A 25,295-nucleotide genomic window follows, 5' to 3' on the forward strand; every position below is an offset into this window, starting at 1 on the left:
AAAATGGCACCCCACTCCAGTGTCCTTGCTGAGAGAATCCCATAGACAGAGGAGCCTGATGGGATATAATAATGAGGTTGAAGACAGTCTAACATGACTGAGCATCTCAGCATAAGTAACAATATAAAGGCTTAGAGATATAAGGCCTCATTGAGCTCTGATTGACTTTACCTAGTGACTTAACAGAATGTTAAGCACTTAATAATAGCCCTTTTCAAATGTATATTTTATCCCTCTATGAAAACCATGGCATCAATTGGACATGGCCACTTAATGGAAACACCTATCATCTTATCTGAGAATCCTGCCTCTACACATATGAATTCTGAGTTTTATAGGATGAATAAAGCGAAATTATAAGGATAGGGAATCATAGTATTTCAGAACTTGAAGGATTCTTGGAGACTAATGCAAACAATACTATTTTACTGATTTTTTTTCTTTTTAATGAGATGGTATTGACTTCCCTCAGGCTCAACAGTGGCAGTCAGCTTAAATCCCTGTAGTCTTTCAATCCTGGTTTCTCCTGTGCTTTCCCCCAGTTCCTTTACTTTCTATTTTGCTTTGGAGATTTTCCTTTTTTTTTTTTAATTCTATTTTGCTTTTCCAATATGAAAAATCAGTCTAATTTTTCAAGATAACTTGTCTATTAATAATTTCCCTCACTTTAGCAGTTAAAAAATTCAGGTGGACTGAATGTATCTTTCCCTTTAAAAATCTTTTTTTAGATAGTTAAAACTATCTGGACTCAAGAAATACTGTAAGACTTGGCAGTATCTACTCAGGCTTTGTTGTCCTAACCTCCCAAATCTCCAAACCTCTCTACCTCTCAGCATGTAACTCAGCTGTGTCACTCTTTCACAAAGCCTGCCCCAATTCCAACATAAGCTGTAGGTAATTCCTTCTTCGGAGAAGGCAATGGCACCCCACTCCAGTACTCTTGCCTGGAAGATCCCATGGATGGAGCAGCCTGGTAGGCTGCAGTCCATGGGGTCACTAAGAGTCGGATACGACTGAGCGACTTCACTTTCACTTTTCACTTTCAGGCATTGGAGAAGGAAATGGCAACCCACTCCAGTGTTCTTGCCTGGAGAATCCCAGGGACGGTGGAGCCTGGTGGGCTGCCATCTGTGGGGTCGCACAGAGTCGGACACAACTGAAGCGACTTAGCAGCAGCAGAAGCTGTCCTTCTTATGCTTTTTCTGTTTCATGTAATAGTACTTTGGCCTAGTTATTCTAACATATGACTTCCAAATTTTTATCAGTTAGGTAAGTATACATCTTCTTTTCTAGTAAACTCTGGACTTTAAAAATAGCATAATACATCTCTGATTCTCATTTGATAACTCTGGAGACCTAAAATAGTGTCTTGTATATAATTGATACTTTTTGAATAATTTAGGTTTTCAGTTGTTGTCAGGGTATAATGATCCCCATCACTGTGTTCCGAAAATTAACTAGTTTAAACTATCTTTTCTATAAACAAATCTCAGAATTTTCCTAAAAATCCTCTGGCAATGACTTGGCATTGTTCAGAGCTACTGAATGTATTTATAATCAGCCAAGGGAAACAATCCCTCCTTATCTGAATTAGAAGTAGTCTCAGGTTTGCCTGTCATTCATGGTCTTCAATAAACTTACTCAGTCTACACCTCCAACCAAATCATCTACTGGCTGATCCTTCACTCCCAATTCAAGTTTCACTCCCTCCATAAAACCTCAGTTTTCGGAGATCACTCTATTCCAAGCTCCTTCCACACCCGTTCTCTGTGCCTATCATCACTGTAGACGTGGTGGACACCGTGTTAGTGTTTGCTCTCTTCTCATGTATGTTACAAACTTCTTAAGGATCAGGACCACGGCGTACATGTTCATTAGCATCACCACTTAGCAACAGGCAATACAGAGTGGAAGTTCAGAAAACATTTGTTACTAGTAATTCCTGCAAGAAATTACTACATAATGCAGATGCCCACAACAATTTTCACTGTGAGTATAGGCTCCACATATTAATGTTAAAAGGAATATTCTAGCAGATGATATAAAGACATTAATCATTTTAAAGTGAAAGTGAAGTCGCTCAGTCATGTCTGACTCTTTTGTGACCCCATGGACTGTAGCCTACCAGGCTTCTCTCCCTCCATGGGATTCTCCAGGCAAGAGTACTGGAGTGGGTTGCCATTTCCTTCTCCAGGGGATCTTCCCAACTCAGGGATCAAACCCAGGTCTCCCGCATTCCTCTGAGCCACCAGGGAAGAGCAGCATAAATGCTGGTATTCTTCATCTTCACTCATTATCTGTCATCTGTTGACCATAGTTCTGGCATAGGAAACCCACTCAAGAAGGGAGAACGTGGAGAATGGTGTCAGAAAGATATCCCCATCCAAGCTGAAAATTACTTTCGGGAGTAATTTTCTGTGTTCCAAAGTTCTATAAAATATCTGTTTTGTTGTCTTTATTCTGTGGCATGTAAGGCTTGTCTCAATTTGGTGCTAGCCTGCTTTTCCAGTCTCATTCTGATTCACTCATTCAGCATTACTGACAGTAACTTTGTGCCGGGCACTGTACTAGACCCTGAGGGTAGCAAGCTGAACAGGTTCTTCCTAGTCATCCTTCAGTTTATGAATCAGTCTTCAAGCACACCGTGGATTTTTACCCTTCCATGTCTTTGCTCTTGTGTTTCTTTTGTTTAAAATTCCATTCTACCTGTGTCTGCCTGTTGAACTTCAACTCCTTGTATCATTAGTGACAGTTCTTCTCTGTCTTCTCCAAAGCAATGTACATGTTTTCCTCAAATTCATCTTTACTTGTGTGTGTATATGCATGTATGTATGCTCTAGCACTTATTGTATTATGTGACACCTTATATATATCTGCAGAAGGGAAAGGCTACCCACTCCAGTATTCTGGCCTGGAGAATTCCATGGACTGTATGGGATCGCAAAGCGTCGGACACGACTGAGTGACTTTCACTTCATTTCACAGGATGCATTCAGTAGCATAGAATAGAATAACCATCTGAAAATAACCTATGCAATAGGCTGTTAACTAATTCACATAATAGCAAGTCTGGAGGGAAATATTTCCAGGCGTAATGCTACAGTCCAGTGACATCATAAGATATCAGCCTCTCTGATTTTCTTCTCCACTGTCCTTTGCCAGTTAATTTTTAGTTCCATGAAGCCTTTTTCCTCATGTTACATCTACATGTTACATGCTACATCTCAAGAACCTGTTTCCTCATACAAATGTATCCAAGGACAGGAAGCTGTGCTCCTCTTCATGTGTCTCTCCCTTTGTTCTGGAGGAAAATCTTTCTGGCAGGACGTAATTCTGGCTTGATTAATCTCGGTTTATCCGCTAAGAACTGAGAGGGCAATCAGCCTTTCCTAAGCACATGACCATAACCTATTCCCAATATCTAAATATTTAATAACAAATATGCTTTTCTGATGTTGTATAATTTGAATGTGTCAACATTTTGAAGATACGCATAACTGACTTACTGTTTTCCAGATGAACAGTGAATTATATTACAAAATCATGCATAGGGAAAAAATTCAGCCAAAGTACAAAATATACCAATGAATTTTCATTTTAGTAATGTAAAAAATTCTGATGTGGTTTCAAATATTACATGAAACTAACCTTGATTGAATTTTTATAAAGTATCAAAAAAGAATATCTATAGTTATCTGAAAAGGCTATGAAGATATTCTTCCCTTTTTCAATTATATATCTATATGAAGCTGGTTTTATTCATATACTCCAACTAAGATGGTATTGTTGCAGCAGACTGAATGCAGAAGCAGATATGAGAACCTAGCTGTCTTTCATTAAGCCAGCTACTAAAGACATTTGTAAAAATGTAAAATATAGTCAGTCTTCTGGTTAGTTTTCTGTTTGTTTGCCTTGGAAAATATAAACTTTTTGTTGGTAAAAAGAATTATTTAAGTTAACACGTAATTATTTTTATTTTTAATAAATTAATTGTTTTAAACTTGCAGTAGATATAACCCACATAAACAAAATCTCTTTGGGGTCCTCATTAATTTTTAAACTATACAACGGTCCTAAAACCAAAAAGTTTCAGAATTGCCATCTTAGACCATGTGGACAGGGTCACTTGATTATTAAATTCAGTTCTAGTGGAACATACTTTCAGTTGGCCTTTCTCTGTGTGAACACTGAACTTCCTCTGCTACATGGCTCATGAAAGCATATCAGAATAGAAGAGACTGAAAATGATGTGGTTATATGAAACCTACTCTAATTCACTAAAAAGGAGAATTATTCAGTTTTCAGTACTTGATTATAAACAATAATCTGCATCCAGCTTCACAACTAGTAACAGTGTCCCAGTGTCATTTGTGGCTCGGTGCTTGAAATATTCTTTCCTAGACACTGGAGAGCCATCCATAGCCTTGTAACTGAATCAGCCTACATAGAAGCCTGCACTTACTCTAGTTGGAGGCCTAGAGGAAGGAAGTGAGAGCCTAAGCTCCCTGTGGGAAGTGCCAGCCACTGGAAAGGCAAGCAGGGGCAGGTGCCTGCCAAGAAAGACTTTAAAATTTTTCCATCAGCACCACCCTTCCGTGGTCTTTTCACTAACAAGTATTATTTAGTGTAGAACCTTCAAGTAATCTTTATAGACATTTTTATATTAACATAAATATTATATGTAAAGATTTAAAATTTAGTCAGGATTATAAGATGCTAAGGACCTTATTCATTACAACTTACTGGAGATCCTAAAAAAGACTAGTAGAATTGTGAACTTTAAATATGGAAGATACTGATAGGGGTCCCGGATCCAAATTCTTATCCCCTAGATCCTGATCTCCAAATCCCTTATTACTCCTTAGGATAAGGAGGCTCAAAAAGATTTTTTAAAAAAAGGAAAAAAGACTTTTCTCAAATTTACGCAATAAATGACCAAGGAAGGCCTAGACACCAGGGCTTGTAGTGCCGAGTCCTTGCTCAGACAGCTACCCCAGAAGGCCCTAGATCTTGCTCTAGCCTTTGTGTGTAGGAAGTATTGAGGGGAATCTACTGCCTGGCCATCCTCCCATGAAGGTCTGAGATTATATTAGCAGAAACTCCCCGTTGCTGGTCCGCAGGCTTTTTTGAAGGTGATTGCCACCGTCTCACCTGGCCCTTTCCTACAGGTTGACTGCTGTGGCAGTCCCTCCAGGTTCCCAGGTCCCAGGGAGACAGGGCTTCTGCATTTCTGTTTATGGTATGTGCCCCACAGTAGTCAGCTGTACTCCAGAGGCCATCGCTTTGTTCTTTCAAATAGATGAGTTTCTTGGACAGTGAGAAATGGATGTTGTGCACAAAAAAAAGGAAGCTAGGCTCAGGGCAGCCTGTCCTTTTGTGGCTCACTCTGAAAGCAAAGTACTACCAAAAAAGAAAATACATACGTATCTATATATATATAAAACTGAATTGTAACTGTTACTCCTTCCAGGAGGAAAACAGACCCATAATTACAAACTTTAATCTCTCTTTACCACCTAAAAAAAGGGGAGGGAGGGAAGGTTTGAATTTGAATCTAAGTTTGTTTTTTCAGATTTGAATGACATTTTTAAACATATGCAGAAAATTATACTTCATTGTATATTTGTGGTGGGTCCTCTAACCAGCTGGCTTTTCTCCAGAGTCTGAGTGAAGGCAGTTCAGGGGTATCTCACAGTTGCCTTTGGTTTTTGTTGAGTATTGGAAAACTGCATTTACAGTAATATTTTCTACCTCCAGGCAGAAATTTTGAATGATCACTTGAAGGATAAGGACTTTTTCACAATTGTACAAAGATCCTTGAAGTTCTTTGTCATTTTGGACTCTCAGGTGCCATTTGAATGAATTTATTTACATGTGCTCTATGTTTTTATAGAACTCCTGATTCCCTGCTTTGCAAAGACAAGCAAGTTTATGACTTTTTTTATGTGTTTACAGGGTTTGGCCTTTACCCAAAGAGAGATTTCTTTTTTAATCTTTTGTTTGAACAAATGTGTAAACCAAAGCATTGCTGCCTCTCAGACTTAACTATTTAAGGTTTAATGAAGAAAAAAAGTGAAAGAGCACTTTTTTAAAAAAAAGTCTTTGTGGCAAAGTTAGTGTGATCAGACCAATGTGAGGGACTTTGGCTATACAACGTGCCCAGCTCTGACAGTCTGTGCTATTCTCAGGAACAAGTGAACCTTCCTGGAAGGGGCAGATCCTCTGGTGATTCTTAGGATCCAAACTCAGGCTTCTCAATAGGTCAGAGCCATTGGGACCTTCCATTGCCTTTGAAAATGTCCTCCCTGATTTCCATTTTCTCAATGACTAATCAAGGCTAAGGACTTCCCTGGTGGGCTACAGTCCATGGGGTCATAAAAGAGTCAGACATGACTTAGCAACTAAACAACAACAGCAAAAAATCAAGGCTAATCATTTGATTATGGAAAAAAATGGTGAATGTGGCTGTTAAATACACATTGCTCTTTGTTCTGGTGTATGTTCTGTAATATGTTTTCTAAGGTGAGAAAAACCAGCTCAGCAGACAGATTCAAAATTGCTTAATAAAAATTTCACTACCTCCTGGTAGCCTACAACAGACAGGCTACCCATCCTATCAGCCTGTTTTTCATCATACATTATCCACTTCAAAGCTTCCTCTATTTTGTGAGGGGTACAAATGATCAGAATAGGAATCTGCATTATCTGCACCAGCTATGAATGTGTCTCCAGTAATTAGCCTCAAAGAGATTAAGAAAGATGGCACAGATGACAATAGTATTTCTCCTGCCAAAATGGAAACTAGAGGCCATTCGTGGTTGTTTTTGAAACTCGGTCTCCTGAATTGTAATGCTTCCTGCCCCATTTGTTGCCCGTAGGTGGGTGTGTATGGGAAAACTGATCCCTATCAACTTTTCCCTTTTCCTTGCTCTTCCTATCTAGATGCCCTCTATAGTTCTTTAGTAATTTGCCTCCAAAATTATTTTTTACTTCAAAGAAAGAGGGTTGTTTTTTTTTCCCTTAAACATTCTCTGCACTGAGGCTTTCCTGATGAGTCAGTGGTAAAAACCCACCTGCCAGTGCAGGAGACATAGGTTTGACCCCTGATCCGAGAAGATCCCACATGCCTCGGAGTAACTAAGCTTGTGTACACCGCAACTACTGAGACTGTGCTCAAGAGCCTAGGATCCGCAACTGTTGAGCCCACGTGCTGCACCTACTGAAGCCCACATGCCTAGAGCCTTTTCTCTGCAACAAGAGAAGCCACCGCAGTGAGAAGGTCTCACATTGCAGCTAGAGAAAAGTTTAAGCAGCAACGAAGACCAAGCACAGACAAAAATTAATTAATAGATACATTTTTTAATTTATTTTTTAAATTAAAAAATATATATATTTAAAAGACCACATTCTCTGCACTATTCCAGTGAAGTTTTCTATTTGTTGTTGTTATTGTTGTCTAGTTGCTAAGTCGTGTCCAACTCTTTTGCTACCCCCATGAAGTATAGCCTGCCAGGCTCCTCTGTTCATGGGATTTCCCAGGCAAGAATACTGCAGTGGGTTGCCAATTCCTTCTCCAGGGGATCTAACCCAGGGATCCAACCTGTGTCTCCTGCATTGCAGGCAGATTCTTTACCACTGAGTCACCTGGGAAGTTTTCTATTATGTAAAGTTTAATTTCATATGTAGCAGAGTAAATAGAAAAATGCTAATGTAGTCATATGGCTGTGAGGTAGGGGGAATATTCCCTTTTTTCCTATTCTCAGTACACTGGCAACAAAGATTATTTGCAAACTTTTTCATTTTTTATTTCTTCTAACTCTTTCAATTGAAAATGTATACCTTATTTTCTTTTTTCAGTTCAATTAAAATAATGCTATTGGCTTAGGTCTCAGTTCAGTTCAGTTCAGTCTCTCAGTCGTGTCCAACTCTTTGCGACCCCGTGAATCGCAGCACGCCAGGCCTCCCTGTCCGTCACCAACTCCCAGAGTTCACTCAAACTCATGTCCATCGAGTCAATGATGCCATCTAGCCATCTCATCCTCTGTCATCCCCTTCTCCTCCTGCCCCCAATCCCTCCCAGCATCAGAGTCTTTTCTAATGAGTCAACTCTTCGCATGAGGTGGCCAAAGGACTGGAGTTTCAGCTTTAGGATCATTCCTTCCAAAGAACACCCAGGACCAATCTCCTTTAGAATGGACTGGTTGGATCTCCTTGCAGTCCAAGTCTTCTCCAAAACCACAGTTCAAAAGCATCAATTCTTCGGCGCGCAGCTTTCTTCACAGTCCAACTCTCACATCCATATATGACCACTGGAAAAACCATAGCCTTGACTAGATGGACCTTTGTTGGCAAAGTAATGTCTCTGCTTTTGAATATGCTGTCTAGGTTGGTCATAACTTTCCTTCCAAGGAGTAAGCGTCTTTTAATTTCATGGCTGCAATCACCATCTGCTTAGGTCTAATGCCTTGTAATACAGACAGTACACTTGGGGATTAAAAGAAAAAAGATCCTATCAAAAGTCTTATAAATGTCTCATACTATTAATCTAAAGATTCCTCCTAGAATCAATATAAATCTAAAACTTTACAATAAGAAATAAATAAATTGTTGAGGATTGTATATAGTTGACTAGGTCTAGTGTCAATTCATTTTGGCTACTCTAAAAGAAGAAATGCTTTCCTGTAAATGTACCCTCTTATTTGTTATAATCCTAATGTATATCTTTTACAACTTAAAATTATAGCTTTTATTTTACAGAATGTATACTTTATACATGTTTCAATAGTAATTTTAATGATGTATTTTCAAATATTTTATAGAGACATTAGAAAAATGAATAATTTCATATTTTTATCAAAATTAAGTCAAAGCAGATATTCATGATATATTGTGCAGCATAGCATATTATTGTGTTTTATAATAATTTTAAATGGAGTATATAATCTATAAAAAATAATGAATTACTATGTTTTATACCTAAAACTAATATAATATTGTAAATGAACTATGCTTCAATTTTTTAAAAAGTAGATATTTATGAAGTCTTTGAAGTGAGCCATTTCCACAGTAAACACTTAATTGTGGATAGGTAAGGAGATTATTTTGGCCAAAATATATTAAAATAATTACCACTTGTAGAAATAATATATATTTAGTGTTTTTGATTGAATTAAATAATTTTCATATTCTGAATTTTGTTTTTAATAACAAATATTTCTTTTTCTGACAATAACATTTAAATTTTTTTAATTATATAAATCAGATTAGGATTTAACACAGTTAGCCATGGCCTACCTTTTACCTTTTTAGACCTGTTTAATTCTGAAGGGAGAGAATTTTTCCTCTACTTTTCAACTTTCAATTGGCTGCTCCACATAGGAAACAGCCAAAGGAGAAAGATATATTACTACTCATAAATTGGAATTATTTCAATATTCTCTGATAGATTTAGCTTTCTTAAGTAACCCATGGAGCTTCTCTGGTAGCACAGCTGGTAAAGAATCCGCCTGCAGTGCGGGAGACCTGGGTTTTATCCCTGGTTGGGAAGATCCCCTGGAGGAGGGCATGGCCCACTCCAGTATTCTTGCCTGGAGAATCCCATGGACAGAGGAGCCTGGTAGAGTTGGACATGACCCAAGTGACTTAGCACAGCACAGCACAAGTAACCCCACATTTCCATTCAGTTAATCGCATCATCAAATGGATTTCTTAACTATATATTTACATTATTTAGAAATAATTACTATACTCTTTACACTTACTGAATTTTATTTTTAATAAATATTCCATAAGTTAAATTTGATTATTTTTGTAAAAGTACCATAGTAGACATACCTAACAATATCCAATAATTTATGAAAATAATCATGAACATAGCAGTTACTGTTATAAATTAAACTCAGTGCCAAGCTTTGTAAAATACTTATTAGCAGACATATTTATATTATACAAATACTATGCAAAGTTCTTCTCTTCATAATTTCCTCCTTGACATTATAACCATAAATCTTAAGAAGAAGGAAACCTACATCAGCATCATGGAGTGTAGAGATAATTCCTCAAAGCAAATCTTGGATAATTTTGAAGCAACTTTTTAGGGAAAAAAAGTTTACTATCAGTTAGCGGTTTTTATGGAAACTGGGCTTTCTGCTTTCTTCATGTTAAATGATCTCAAAATTTCCTGTTGAATACATACATAGAGTTCCAGCTATTGGCCATTCTGTTCTCTGGTGGAAAGAGTGGATTTATTTTGCTTTCCTGAGCTGGCAGTCTTACCTTCTACCATAATGTTAAGAAGCAATAATATTATCTTTTAAATTCTTAATCCAGCTCATTTTACTGAATTTTTCATTTCTTGACCTTTCATTACTGTTGCTACTTCATACTGTTGCGCCAGTGTCGTACGACTTCCCAGCTTTGACATAAGTGGTAGTAATGAGTTTGCATCTTATTTCACATAATTTGAAATCTTTTCATCTTGGTCACAGGCCTTGTACTTTGCTTTATAATAAATTATAACTGCCCCTGGAATTGCAACTGCATTATGTCACTATTTTCCTTATATTATCTATTGTAAAAGATACTGTTTTACTACAAAATAGTGACACCAGCTTTTATAACAAGGGCATCAAAGTATTTATTAAACAAATTAGTAAACGAAATTCTGTTTCACAGCCTTGTTTCAGTAAGTGTTAAACTGCCCTACTAAAATGGAAATCTGAACCTATTTTTTTTAAATAAAAGATGGAATATTGAGCCCATGTGAGAGAAAAATGCTTTTCTGTTTGCATTATTATCTAAAATAATCAGATTTTAAAGTGCAGAATATTTGTCATAAATTTAAAATTCACATGTCTGATAGCTATGATTGGAAAAGTTGAATTTTCCTGAAGAATATGTAAAACTAATTTAAGAAAAAATGTATCTGGGGTTTGAAATATGAGTTTTATAATACTTCCAGAGTCAGAAAGACCCAGAGTAATCATGTAAATAATTGAAGATTGCCATTGCTTGGCATGATTTCTCCATGACTTCAGAAATTATGGTATATGAGGAGGGCATGTTCCTGGTTGGCCCAGTTCCTTCTCTTTTGGCTTATTCCCTTTATCCCTACATAGATATTACCATCCCTCCTTATAATAATGGACAATTATTTCTTGGGAATCATCAAAGCTTTTTTATTAGGAACTTTTAAAATTCATCTTATTTTCTTGTGACGTGAAGTAAATGCATCAAATCTCTTTCAAATTTATGTTTAGTGATGAAAATTTTTCTCTCTTTATTAATAATGTTTTAAAATTTAGGAAATGATGTCTTTGAGGAAAGTACTTTCAGCATTACTGACTGATGCAAAGCCCTAGTTCAAACTGACAGCCTGGCATTTTGTGATGCCCATCTGAATCACAGTAGATTTTGAAGAAGTCTGTTTCTTTTCATTAGGAATGGTTTGCTTTAAAAATAAAAAATACAATTATTTCTCTTGTTCAGTTTATTTCCATGAAATTAATATAAATTAAAGAGATAAATGATTTAATTTTTAAAAGGAATAAACTAAATGTGCCATCTTAAAAAGGGAGGGGTAACTCAGCATTTTTAAGTCCCTTAAGAGTACAAGCCTCTTTGTGTATGTAAATATTTTGGTTCTCAACTACATTGCATAGTGGCAGGAACATAATAGGTGCTTTGTAAGTATATGTGGAATGAAAGCCATTCCCCAGCCACATTCAATGATATGTACTACTTCAATCCCATTGAACACCTATAAAAGAAAGAATAGTTGTCTTACTGAGAATTACTAATCTGTGTTTTGCAGTATTTGTATGCCTACAAATTTCTTAAATGGTAGTTTAACTGGGTGTAGAATTCTAGGTTGGTAGGTTTTTTTTCCTCCCTGCATGTTGAAGATGACCTCACTGTCTTCTGGTGGCAGTGATCGTGATACTAGTAGAAGTAATGAGAAGTCTGCCTTTAGTTTGATTATTATTTCTTTGTGGAATAGCTTATCTTTTTTCTCTGTTTATAAGATAGTCTCTCTTCTGTGATATAACAAGGTACAGATTTACTTTTATTTTTCACACTAGAGATTCTCCTTCTTTAGTTTGAAGATTTGTGCCTTCTTATTCTCTGCCATTATATCTTTGGCATTATCTCTTCTATTTTCTCTATTCTATCCTTCTAATATTTTATAAATATGGTTTATCTTCTGACAGGTCTTCTGTCTTTTAATTTTTCTTTCTTGTTTTTCTTTTTTAATCTCTGCACAGCATTCTGAGTAATTTATTCTACCAGTTTATAAACTATCATTGTAAGGCTAGTTAGCCTGCTTCTTAACACATATTTTAAGTTTGTTTCTATATCCTTTTTTTCCAAACCTATATTTCCCTTCTAGAGTTTGTATTTGGTTCTTTCTCAGATCTGGTGTTTTATAATACCTAGTACTTCCTTTATTTTTCTGGACATGCTAATGATTTAAAGTCTCTTTCACATTGCTTTGTAATCTATAATTCCTCAGATACAGATTCTCACATTTATTGTATCTGCCCACTTTCATGTTAGTGGGTTTTGTATGTTCTTTATAATTTTACCTGAGCTCTTCCCCCTGTGCCCCCCACTTAGAATCACAAGCATTCCCTAAACTTAAAAAGTGTTCCTATGTTATGTTTTTGTATTTACCCCTCATTGAGATCTATGGTTTTCACTGATTCTTGGCTAGTTTTTTATGCTGGTTTTTAGCTTAGATTTTCCTTACAATACAAGTGTGTTCCACAAATCGCACAGGCTGGACATGTTTTCACCAGTGATTCTATCAAGACCAAAAAAGTAACCTGTTTCTATCCTGTGCCCCAGTTCGGGCTTTCCTAGCTTTAATTTGAAAATTGGATATCCTTTTAATTCCTGCTGTGTTTTTGGTTTGTTGATTGTTTAACTCAGAGAGTTAAATCTTTTCCATTTTCCCTCTACACATGGAGTCCTGTAGTCCGGAACTTAGGACCCATCCTTGGGGGCTGCTGAGCTTCAGCTCCCACCTGCTGCTATGTTACTTTAATTTGGGCATCTAGAGATTTTCCCTTCTTATTTTTGAGCTCAAATATAACTTTATTGTTGTTGTCAAATTGCATCCAATATTTCCCAGGTGGCTCATTGGTAAAGAATCCACCTGCCAATACAGGAGAGGCCAGAGACCCAGGTTCAATCCCTGGGTCTGGAAGATCCCCTGGAGAAGGGAATGGCTACCCACTCTAGTATTCTTGCCTGGAGAATTCCACAGACAGAGGTGCCTGGCAGGCTACAGTCCATGGGGTCACAAAAGAGTCCATGACTGAACGACTGAGCATGCACACATTTCTCTTTTTTGAAATGAGATGGGGACTTTCCACATATTCACCATATCATTTTATCAGGGAAATTGGAATCATACAGTTTAAAATTATTTTTTCTTGACTCACTATTTTTAACAATTTGTGTTAAGCAAGAAACCCTTAGTCTATAAAATAAATATGATTCTCTCTGTAATTTCAATGCCTTATGGTAAACATCTTAACAATTACTTCTTGCAACTCAGTAGAGATTGAAGTAGGATTTATGAAAATAGTTTATTTCATTATCATATAAAGATTGTTATTTTAAAAAGTTTGACTACTTATATAAGATTAAATAACTGAAATTCTGCTTAGTAATATTGAGAAAAATTACTAAATTAAAAGTTTTTAAATATCTCATTTTATACCATTATTTACATCACTAATTTGTATCCTTATTTAGAAAAGTAGATGCCAGCATGTGTATCAGTATACCCACAGTCTTGACAGTAGAAACACCATATTACCTTTAGTATATCTTTAAGAAAGATATATCTTTAGCATATATCTTAATGAAAATAGAAGCATCACATTACTGCTAAATGTAGTATCTTTTTAAAGATCTAACAAGATCTGGCAATGATTATCACTTGGAGAATATGATATGGTTTGTTGGTTTAGTTGCTAAGTTGTGTCTGACTCTTGCAACCCCATGGGCTGTAGCTTGCCAGGCTCCTCTGTCCATGGGATTCTCCAGGCAATAATACTGGAGTGGGTGGCCATTTCCTTCTCCAGGGGATCTTCCCACCCCAGGAATCAAACCCAGGACTCCTGCATTGCAGGCAGATTCTTTACCGACAGAGCTACGAGGGAAGCCCATGAATATGATATACAGGCTTGTAAAGAATATTGGGAAAAAGTAAGACAGACTCCTTATTTGACTAAAAATGAATATTTTTTCAGTTTTTGCTCTCATCCCTTGTTTCAGACACATAAGGAAAAAATGAAGGGCAATATATCAACACATACAAAGGAATGCCAACCACCAAGTGAGGGCAGCATTTCATTTCCTCTTTACATTTCACACCCTGTAAGCCAGAAGAAGAAAAAAGTCTGCCGAATAGACCAGACCACCTTCATAATTGGAGAAACACCGAAGGGGATCCGCAGGTATGTCGCATGTAATAACACCTGGCTTTGTCATAGTTCTCAAAAGAAATATAACTACCTAGTTACATACACAAATTATTTGAATTTTAACTACGCTTAGCATCTGAATATTTCAGGAAAGTCTGAATTTGTACACTTTAAAAAATAAATCCCCAAATTCCCTCGTAATCCAGTGGTTAGAACTCGACACTTGCACTGTGGTGGCCCGGGTTCAATCACTGGTTGGGGAACTAAGATTCCACAAGCTTTGTAGCATGGCGAAAAAAAAATCTGAAATGTTTCAGTGTTTTAAGAAGGTTAATCCCTGAATTGATAAAAGATGAAATACAGGTAAATGAAATAGGTAAATTTTATATAGGTAAATGAAATACTTCAGTGCATTCTGTTCATTTAGTCGTTGAATATTTATTGAGCACCTGATATGCACTCAGGCATTGTGCTAAGTGCTGAATATACAGTGTCAAAAAAGAGACAAAGCGCTTACAGTACAGTGAGATGAGGTTTGGCATCAAACCATAGAATTTTCAAAAATAAAAAAACTTATAAATAATTATGAAATAGTGTGTTATAGGAAAGAAATGGACAGCTTCCTTTATAGAGAATAGTGGGATCAGGAGGGGCACCACTTCCTTTCTAGCGGGTAGTCAGGGAAGAGCTCTCTACACAAGTGACATGTGAGTTAAGACTTGAAGGATAATCAGGCAAAGAACAGAGTGAGAACTTTCTGAAGAGGGAGGGGCCTTTGAGAGAAGGCTAGTGTACTTAGTGCAGAATAAATCAAGGAGAGAATGGCATGAGATGAAGGGAGAGACATAAATGAGGCTGGAGCATGCAAAGCCTTGTAGACTGTAGAAAAGAATTTGGATTTTGTTCCAACCACAGTAGAAATTGCTGAAGCATGACATGATTTGATGTATTAATGTTTCTAAAAGGTTTTTCCAGCTTCTGCCTGGAAGAGGGCAGAGCAGACTAGGGGAAACCATAAGGAACTAGGTGGTGGTGGTTTGCTAGAGTAGAGTAGTTGCCGGGGAGACAGAGCCAATTGGATAAATTCAGTTCGGTGTTGAACTGGTTGTTGGGAAAGAGAGAAGACAAGTTTACTCCCAATTTTCTGCCTTAAACAACAGATTGGACTCACTGAATAGGGAAAACTAGGAGAGACAAAAGGTTGGAGTGAAAAAAAAATCAAGAGTTCTCTTTCACTCATTAAATTTGAGGATGTGGGGAAATGTCACATAGGCAGTGGATAATGCTACCCTGAGATTTTGGGACTGGAGATCTAAATTTGGAAGTTATCAGCATAGAGATTAGAAATAGATTACAAATGGTCTTTACAGCCATAGACTGTGTGAGCAGCCTAGGAACAGAACACAGAGAGGAGAGGAGAAGCCCCAGGACTGAGCCTGGAAGGTGACTACGTACTCCTGCTGGGTAGGAGGCCCTGTGTGAGACCCTGAAGTCCAAGAGAAGTGAAAGCTTCAGAAAGGAGGGAACACTGACTTTATTGACTACTGCTGAGGACCAGAAGCAGAAGGGGGAAAGCCCCTGGAGCTGAAGGACTCTGGTCGCCTTCACGTGAGCACTCTAAGTAGGTACATGCCAAGGTGAGGTGGGCAGGCAGTGAAAGGGCAAGCCCCTGGGACTCCTCCTTAAATCTGGATGGGGAAACTGGCAGTAGCTGAAGGGCACTGTGGGATCAAGGGTAGTTTGTTTTTAAGTTGAGAAGATAATATTGGGTTGGCCAAAAAGTTCATTCAGGTTTTTCTGTAAGATTGCCAACCCACGAGAACCTGTTTGTATATCAAGGAAAAAGACCAAAAGGGGGAAAAGAGATTATGCCAGGGAGGTGACAACAGAAAGAGTGAAGTCCTGAAGGCAGAAGAACGTGGGATCCAGACCACAGGTGAAGGTCTAGCCTTTGAGAGGTACTAAGAGAAAGGGACAACCTAAACAGCATAGTAAAAAGCAGAGACATTACAATGGAGATGGTGTTATGACTAAGTCGGTAGAGTCAAAGCTATGGTTTTTCTAGTAGTCACGTATGGATGTGAGAGTTGGACCATAAAGAAGGGTGGGTGCTGAAGAATTGATGCTTTTGAACTGTGGTGTTGGAGAAGACTCCTGAGAGTCCCTTGGACTGCAAGGAGATCCAACCAGTCAATCCTAAAAGAAATCAACCCTGAATATTCACTGGAAGGACTGATGCTGAAGCTAAAGCTTCAGTACTTTGGACACCTGATTCAGAGAGCCAACTCATTGGAAAATAAGACCCGGATGCTGGGAAAGATTGAAGGCAGGAGGAGAAGGGGACGACAGAGGATGAGATGATTGGATGGCATCACCAACTCAATGGACACGAGTTTGAGCAAGCTCCGGGACATGTGAAGGACAGGAAAAACTGGCGTGCTGCAGTCCATGGAGCTGCAAGGAGTCGGGTATGACTGAGCAACTGAACAAGAGAAAGGCGTAAAGAAAGGCACAGATACAATGGGTATTTCCTTAATTAATTGATACTGATGCTTTAATTCATCAGTATTGAGGGAGAAAAATTGGAGGAAAGAGAAATTATGAAAGAAGTAATTTATAAAGTAGTAAAGCAAGCTTATGGGGCTAGAATTCCTGAGTGATGTTAAGTCCCTCTTTGAGAGTCATTACAGTAAAACCATCTGTGCAGTTGTACAGACTTCATTCAAGTTTCAATTGCTCATTGCAGACACAGAATAGGGAAACAGCTGAGTTTTACAAGGAGAAGGAGAAGAAAGAAAGGAAGATGAAGGATGTGTGCAAAGAAGTGATTATAAAGTTGAACCTAAACTCAACAAAGGGATGTTGATGATAGTGAAGAAAGCAGAAGAGTCAGCAAATTGGAGGACTTGATGAGATGAAAAGTACAATCCAACACAGTTGTCATGGGGATGATTGAGTAGTTGAACTGGAGCATATGATTGAATTCAGGGATTTGGAAGTTGTGCAGTTAATGGTAATGACATTAGTGGTATGATCTTGGCAATACGGACCTGACATGAAATTGAGTCTTTGGAAGTGAGGTAAAGAAACTAATGGGCCAGGAGTTGGGTGGGACATCCACACGGATACTGATGTTACCAAGAATGATGGCAGAAGATGGGAAAGGAAGCAACGTTAATCCAGGGTCTTGAGTGTCAGTCTCCAGCAGGGAGGAACTAGGAAGTCAGTTAATAAGATGGGGTGGGACTGAGAATGGTTAAGCTGGATAGCATGAACCTTTAAGATTGGGAGGAGTTTTTAAGAAAAAATAATATGGAAACAGCAGTGGGAAGCTTGAACTCTAAGGCTTAAGGATGGGAGGTATAAGAATTTTGACTGGTGAAAGCTGCATAGGAGGAGGCAGTATCAGGAGCAGACAGAGGGACTCCTTGGGTAGAAGACACAGGAGAGATGGTAGATCATAGCCTGATTCCAGGGGCACCAAGGAATGGTCTGGAAGGATGAGGGATTAGATTAGATCAAGGCTGTAGAGTCCAGGAGGAGGATGAGAAGCCAGTGGTCAGGGTAACTGTGGCGTAGTGACTGAGGTAAGCAGGGAGAGGAGGCAAGCTCCGGTTGGTCCTGATGGCTTCTACAGACAATAGGAAAGTGCTGGTTGCTCTGTATGTTCCAGATGCTTCCCTCAGGGTTTTGGCAACTCCCAGGCAACTGGCCCCTTAGCTCCTCAGGTCCTGGTGTGGCAGATTGGATCACACCCCTGAGCTGCCCACCATTGCCCAGAAAGCTGAACATCCCACACTGCTGCAGCATTGCAGCTCCTCACAGACATATTTACAGCAGTGATTTGGAGTAAAGTTGGGGCAGTTTTGTATGGGCAATTGTTTAGTTAGAAGGCCAACTATATACATTTTTACCAGTCTTTGAGAAGCAAAAGCATCTTATCCCCTTTGGCACTGTATATAAAAATAAAAGTATTGGGACTGCCCTGGTAGTCTAGTGGTTAAGACTCCACACTTGCACTGCAGAAGGCCTGGATTCAAACCCTGGTGGGGGAACTAAGATCCTGTATGCCTCGCAACATGGCCAAAAAATTAAAAGAAAGGAAGGAAGGAAGGAAGAAAGAATTAACAATGATTATTTTTTACCTGTTTTTTTTTTCTCTATCTTAGCCTCAGGATAAATGTCTCATGCTAAATAAAAAGGTGAAGGGTGTCTAATATTAGAATGCCAACATCTGAGCTAGGGATCAGTGCCCGAACTCTTTTCTGTTAACCATCCTACTCTATGTGAGTCAAGAATTTATACCATGATGCAGTCCCGTGGATCATCTGAATGAAGTTTCAGTCCTACCTTCACTTCAGAAAGTTCAGGCAGAAACAGCATGGTTTTTAGTTGTGTTTCCACCCCTTCTCCTTCAGTTCCTCAAGAACAAGGGAGAGGAATTGAATTTTTCCACAGCTACTTACTCTTCATCTACTTGCTGAAAGACAGATACCCAACTTTGATTTCTTCCCCCACCCACACCCCTTTCCCTATGTGGGTTATGAGTGTCTACAAAATTTTCATCACAAAGTGGCTAGCTTGTATCCCCTGGTTGTACCTTGCAGTCATTAAATATTTAAAGAAAACTCTTTTAAAGACCGAGAATTATGAAAGCAAGTTTAGAAAGCGAAAATAAAATGAACTGTAATCATAACTGATCCTGTAAAGGGTAATCACACAGCCCGGTATCCTGGTGTAACACTCAGACAGAATAAGGTCAGAAGCACCTCTCCTCCCAGAGCTAACAGAAGCACGGGGTCACAGGTGAGGTCAGCACAGCAAAGGGGAACATACTTTGGCAACTGCTGATACACCAACAAGTCTCGGATAAGCAAAAGACATTAGCCTGTAACTTTGCCAATAACTTAATCTTCACAGCACAAATATTTCTTAGAAAGGCCATGAAAATGGATTCAGAAGTGATTAATAAACAAAATAATGATATGTCATTACTTCCTGTAAGGTTGAGACTGGAACCTCTTAAGAACATACTTGATGCTTTACAACAGGGACATTGGCCATACCCAGGACAGAAATTTGGAAATTTGTTTTTGTGTTATTGTAAATATTCTCTTGGCAATGAGAGTGACTGTTGATCAGGCATAGCTAGTGCCTGGATTTGGAAACAAGTAACAGGACCAGTGTGGTGAGGACTAGAAGCCAGTGTGCTCATCTGAAACTACAAAAGAAAGTCCTGAGTATATGGTATGGATTGCCGCTAAAATCAAAGGAAACACAAACTTTATACACCCTGGTCTCAGTGGCAAAAATGAGAGTGGCTTTAAGTAAAGCTCCTGTTTATGTACATTTAAAAAATCACTTTTTTTTAACCCTCAGGATTCTCTGTTGTGTACAGAATGAAATTCAAACTTCTGAAATTGGCATACAGACCCCTCATGATTTTCATCCTCTTCCTTGGCAGTTCCTCCTGCCCCTCTGTCCACCACGTCTTCTTGGAACTGGGCCTGTGCATATTCCCTCTCTCTGCAGGAGGCTTCTTGGCTCATCTTTACCTGACTGGCTTGAGGTGACAGCAGCAAAGCCGTCCCTGCTATCCAGCCCACTACCAGTCACTGGCTTAGACACCCCTTTTGTGGATGCCACAGGGTATCATATTTACCTTCATCATAGGATTTATCCCTCCCTTCTGGTTTGATCTTCATGTATCTGTCTCTGCCAACCAGACTATAAACTCCTTGAAGACAGGGAACTGGGATTTGTTGACTGTTGTATAGTTTCTCTTACACTGCCTTGCAGATAAGAGAGTTCTATAAATATTTTTTTCAGTCAATAAATTGAAGTTTTAAGGAAATATTATATAAAAATAGATGTAAGTCTTCAATTTGGGGACTTTTAATCATTTGCTGCAGCATCATCTGTAGCTTTTGTTTATAAAAACATTTATAAACAGTGAGCTTTCCTGATTCATGGCCTAAACTCAGCATCAGCAAAGGAAAACCTTCTTAGTCTGCCTGGGCGGAATACCACAGGCTGCAGCTTAAAAGACAGAAATATGTTTCTCACAGTACTGAAGCCTGGGAAGTCCCGAGATCAGGGTGCCAGCTGATTGGATTCCTGGTAAGAGCTTTCTTCCTGGCTTACAGATGGCCACCTTCTCACTGTGCCCTCCTATGGCAGAGAGAGCTCACTGGTGACTTTTTTCCCCCTAAAATTTCATTTATTTATTAATTTTTGGCCGTAGTGAGTCTTTGTTGCTGCGTGCAGGCTCTCTCTAGTTGCCGTGCACGGGCTTCTCCTCGCGGGGGTGTCTCTTGTGGCGGAGCACAGGCTTCTCCTCGCGGAAGCGTCTCTTGTGGCGGAGCACAGGCTTCTCCTCGCGGAAGCGTCTCTTGTGGCGGAGCACAGGCTCTGGAGCACAGCCTCAGTAGTTACGGCACACAGGTTTAGTTGCTCCACGGCATGTGGAATCTTCCCAGACCAGGGATTGAACCTGTGACTCCTGCATTGGCAGCCGATTCTTTACCAGTGGACCACCAGAGAAGTCTTCTGGTGACTTTATGACCTCTTTTAACCTTAATTACCTCCTAAAGGCCCCCATCTCCAAATACAGTCACATTGGGGTTTAGGGCTTCAAAATATGGATTTGAGGTGGGTGGCGCAGTTCAGTCTATAGAACCCTTACCTGGGGAAAGGAGCAGAGTCTAGTGCCCAGGGTTCCTAAACAAGCTTTCCACTTCCATCTTTATTAGGGTTTCAGAAGACACAGTTCTTCAACGGCTTTTATTAATATCTGACGCTAACTCTGAAACTCATTTCTTCAGATACCATCTGACATTAGTTACCTATACTGAAGGGCAGATCCATCAGATCAAAACAGAAAGAATCTAGACTTACCAGTTTAGAACTTCCCTTTGTGTGTGTGTGCGTGTGTGTGTGTGTGTATGTTATTCGCTCAGTCGTGTCCGACTCTTGTGACCCCATGGAATGTGGCCTGCCAGGCTTCTCTGTCTATGGGATTCTCCAGGCAAGAATACTGGAGTGGATTGCCATTCCCTTCTCCAGAGGAACTTCCCAACCCAGGGATCAAACCCCGGTCTCCTAGAACTTCCCTTTAGGCTCATCAAAAAGGCATGTGAAATTTCTATATTGTTATTTGTGGAAGAAAGAGAAAAAAGGATATAGAAGAGAAAAATTCTTAAAAACTATTAATTTTTGAGCATTTTCTCTTTTCTATTTATTGATACCCTCTTTGACAATTTTATTTCATGTATCTTGTGTGCAATATAGATTTTCAAACATTATATAAATTATAATTCTGCTGTAAGTCATAAATTGTCTGATTGGAAGAGCAGCATGCTGGGATCATACAATTCCCAAGAAATACCTGATAATAAAAGTCAGAATAACTTAAAAAGTTGGTAATTTCATGAACTAAAATACTTTTTTTCAGTAGTGTAAGGGAAGAGTTCACATTCTCTCAAGTACAAAATGTATGTTCATTGTGATATTAAGATAATATATGCTAATGAATACATTTACATAGCTTTGTTGCTACATAGCATAACACTGATGACAAGTTCTTTACAAATAAAATATAGTAAAAATAACCATTGGATTTGTTCATTAAATCTTCAGAAAACAATTTGAAGAAATGGCTTCTTATTTTAAGTTGTCTTCTGTAAAGGAATTTGCTAAACGTGTAACTAACGCCACATCAGAAGAACGACAGAAAATGCTAAGAGACTTTTATACTTCTCAGTATCCAGAGGTAAGAGAATTTTTTGTGGATTCTCCCTCAGAATGCACTAAGTCTGCCTCTGAGAAAGGAGAGAGAGTCGAGAATAAGTCTGAAAAAAGACAATCTCTTATGAAAGAGCAGCCATCAGATTCTGAAACTTTGTCATTTAAAAATTCTACCAAAAAAATTTCTCCAATTTTCAGCCCCAGCATATGTAAAAAAAAATCAATTAAGTTTCAAAATCACAGTTCCTGTAAACAAAAGGTGCTTTCCAATGATGTAGAAACTAAGAAATTACCTATAAGCTGTACCCAAGAGACTGACAGTGGGGAACGCAGCCAAGCATCCGAAGATACTGCAGCATCCTGTTCCCTGAACAGTAAGTCTGGAGCAGATGAATTGGGAAAGTTGGAAAATGCCGGGAAAGGCCAACAGGATCTCACCAGTTTGGGTATTTCAAGAAATGGACCCATCTTCCAAGTGGAAAACAAAACAATAGAAAATCCAGTGTTAGAAGACACTTCTGTGGTAGGCTTACTTGGTGACACCTCTATTCTTGATGACCTCTTTAAAAGTCATGAGAATAGTCCCACACAGCTGCCAAAGAAGGTTCTTTCTGGGTCCATAGAAAAAGCGAAACAGAGACCAAAAGATTTCTGGGACATCTTGAATGACCAAAATGACGACAGTCTTAGTAAACTCACCGACTTGGCAGTAATAGAGACTCTCTGTGAAAAAGTGCCTTCTGCTGCATCTTCCAAAAGGAAGGAGGATCTCGAAGCTTCTCTTTGGAAATCAAATGAGAAATTTTTGTGGAAAAAATTTAACTCAAGTGATACAGATGAAAGCACAGCTAATACACAAGAGTGATACATTAACATATAGACGAATTACTACAACCAATGAATTTCTGCTATCAATGTTTAGAACTCTGTATTCCACACTAATTATGTTACAAAGTTGTCAATATATATTTTTAATAAACCCTCGCTCTGGATTTATTTTTAAGTCTCAAATGTTAACCATGTGTTAGTTTTCCTTGATAGCTGATTTGGTCTTTAAAAAATATATATGATCGTATTATAATATAAACCTCTATTATGAAATGGAAAAGATCCTAGATTTGTTACTAGGAAACCTGGGGCATCTCTCTTTATGTGACCTTAGATAAGTCATTTAGGCTAGTGTGCAGCCATTTCCTCATAATGAAAGATGAAGGGCTTGAAATTAATAAACATGAGTATCTTCCAGTTTAAAAACACTTGTTTCATTCTCCTAGATTCCATTAAAGTCATAGAACCAAATTATGCTTCCCCCCCAAAATCAAGTGTACATTAATGAGTTTCTTTCTTACTAGCATTTGGAAGATTATTAACTGTTTTCCTTTTCCCTCAGTATCATGTGCTACCATTATGAAATTATTTATACAAAAGTAATAATGAGTACTAAATACATGATGTATATTAAAATAGTAAGCTCATAACTGCTCAAAAGCAAAGAGTTAATGTTGTATAACTTTACTGTCAATATATGATGTATGATGCTAAAGTAATATAATTATTATCATTAGCCACAGAACACGAGTGCCTCAACTTTCATGCAAGTATATAAAACTTGGTATAGTACTTTTGTATTTCTCTTTGGTATGAATAAATGAGTAAACATTTGATTTTATTTAAAACTTTTACATTTTGTTGAATTTAACATGTTTTATAACCAATGAAATGTGCTTGTTGTTGAATTCACTTGTTTGGAAACATTCGCTCAGCCCCTGTGTGTACTGTGCTGTGAGCACTAGATGTACAGGTGAGGCACTGCTACCAGTAAAACAAAGGAAACCATATCTATGAAGAGTCATGTCTGTAAAGCCCCTGGCACATAGGAGCGGATCCGAGCCTTCTACTGACCCACGCACAGATGCTCTGTGGCAACTTTCCATCAGTTGAACTTGCAGGGCTATGATGGGAGGAAGTGTCCAGGAAATAGCAGTGAGCCAGGAAATGGTGGTGCTCAGAGAACACTGAATTGTTTCTGTATTGGGGGGAGAGGCCCTTCGGAGTACCCAGCCATTGTAGTGTCAAGCTATTGCTCAGAAATGACAAAAAGAAAAAAAGAAAAATCTTTTCTCAGGGGACCGAATGGCCATTGAATGGCCTGACTCTCTAGGGCAGTGTTGAGAGCTATGAAATATATTTTACTTCGTGACCCAGTACATATATGTTATATACATATATGAGTGAAATAAAATGTTTATGAAATATTTACCCTTAAGGCATGCAACATACTTTGATATTTTCTCTTCTGTTGTAATTTTGGTCTTGTATATGTATGTTTTTTTAATGTTTTCATAACCCACTAAATTGATTTCATGATCGCTAATGATTGGTAACCACAGTTTAAAAATTCAGTTTTAGGTTATATAGACTTAGTTGGGTTTTTTTCTTTTTTCTTTTTTGCTACTTGCAGTAGAATTATATCCAGACTTAACAGATGCTACATTTCACCACCAAGAGCTTGCTGCAAAATGAATGTGCTGTGCAGTCTGTGGTAGACTTAATATATAAATATTGGTAGACTGATGTGGGATCAGCTCTACCAGGACCTCAGAAAGAAAATAGCTACCTCTTCAACTCAGCTTATATATCAGACAGTAGAGTATATATATCAGTCATTTTAATAAAAATATATTTTTCATAAAATCAGGTATTTTTAAATTTTTTTATAGACTTGACCTTAGAAACATAAAATGATGTTCATACAAATATTAGCTCTGTACTCTTCAAATATAGTGAAATGCTATTAAACGAGATTTTTATCAATCGTGGTCAAAATGGGAGTAAAAATACAGACTTGGAGTTAAGCAATGAGTTTTCAACAGTTGTCAGTGAAATGTTTTGTCATAATTATCATGTAGGAACGGTATGCCAAGCAGAGGATGAGGTTCAGTGTGGAAAGGAGCCAGTCAGAACATTCCAGAAGGGTAACTGTAAAGGTTGACTCTCCTTGCCATGGAGCAGTGAGAAAATTTGGTTCAACCATTGATGAGTATGGGAACAGACAATATAACAACAGTCCTTCCTTCCTACTCCACTGGTGGTGTGCTACCAAGTTCTGCCAAC

The 25,295-nt window shown here is 38.2% G+C and overlaps 1 protein-coding gene across 1 annotated transcript in view; it reads left to right on the forward strand.

Annotated features, from left to right (window-relative positions):
• Positions 1-24,447, forward strand: part of ERCC6L2 (ERCC excision repair 6 like 2) — a 156,028-nt gene extending 131,581 nt beyond the window's left edge. Inside the window, exons 18-19 of the mRNA XM_061426138.1 lie at positions 14,287-14,468; positions 22,074-24,447. Of these exons, the coding sequence (XP_061282122.1) occupies positions 14,287-14,468; positions 22,074-23,046 (1,155 nt within the window). The 3' untranslated portion in view covers positions 23,047-24,447. The remainder of the gene's footprint in view (positions 1-14,286; positions 14,469-22,073) is intronic.
• Positions 24,448-25,295: the final 848 nt, after the last annotated feature.

Source organism: Bos javanicus, chromosome 8, assembly GCF_032452875.1.
Source record: "Bos javanicus breed banteng chromosome 8, ARS-OSU_banteng_1.0, whole genome shotgun sequence".
NCBI lineage: Eukaryota > Metazoa > Chordata > Mammalia > Artiodactyla > Bovidae > Bos > Bos javanicus.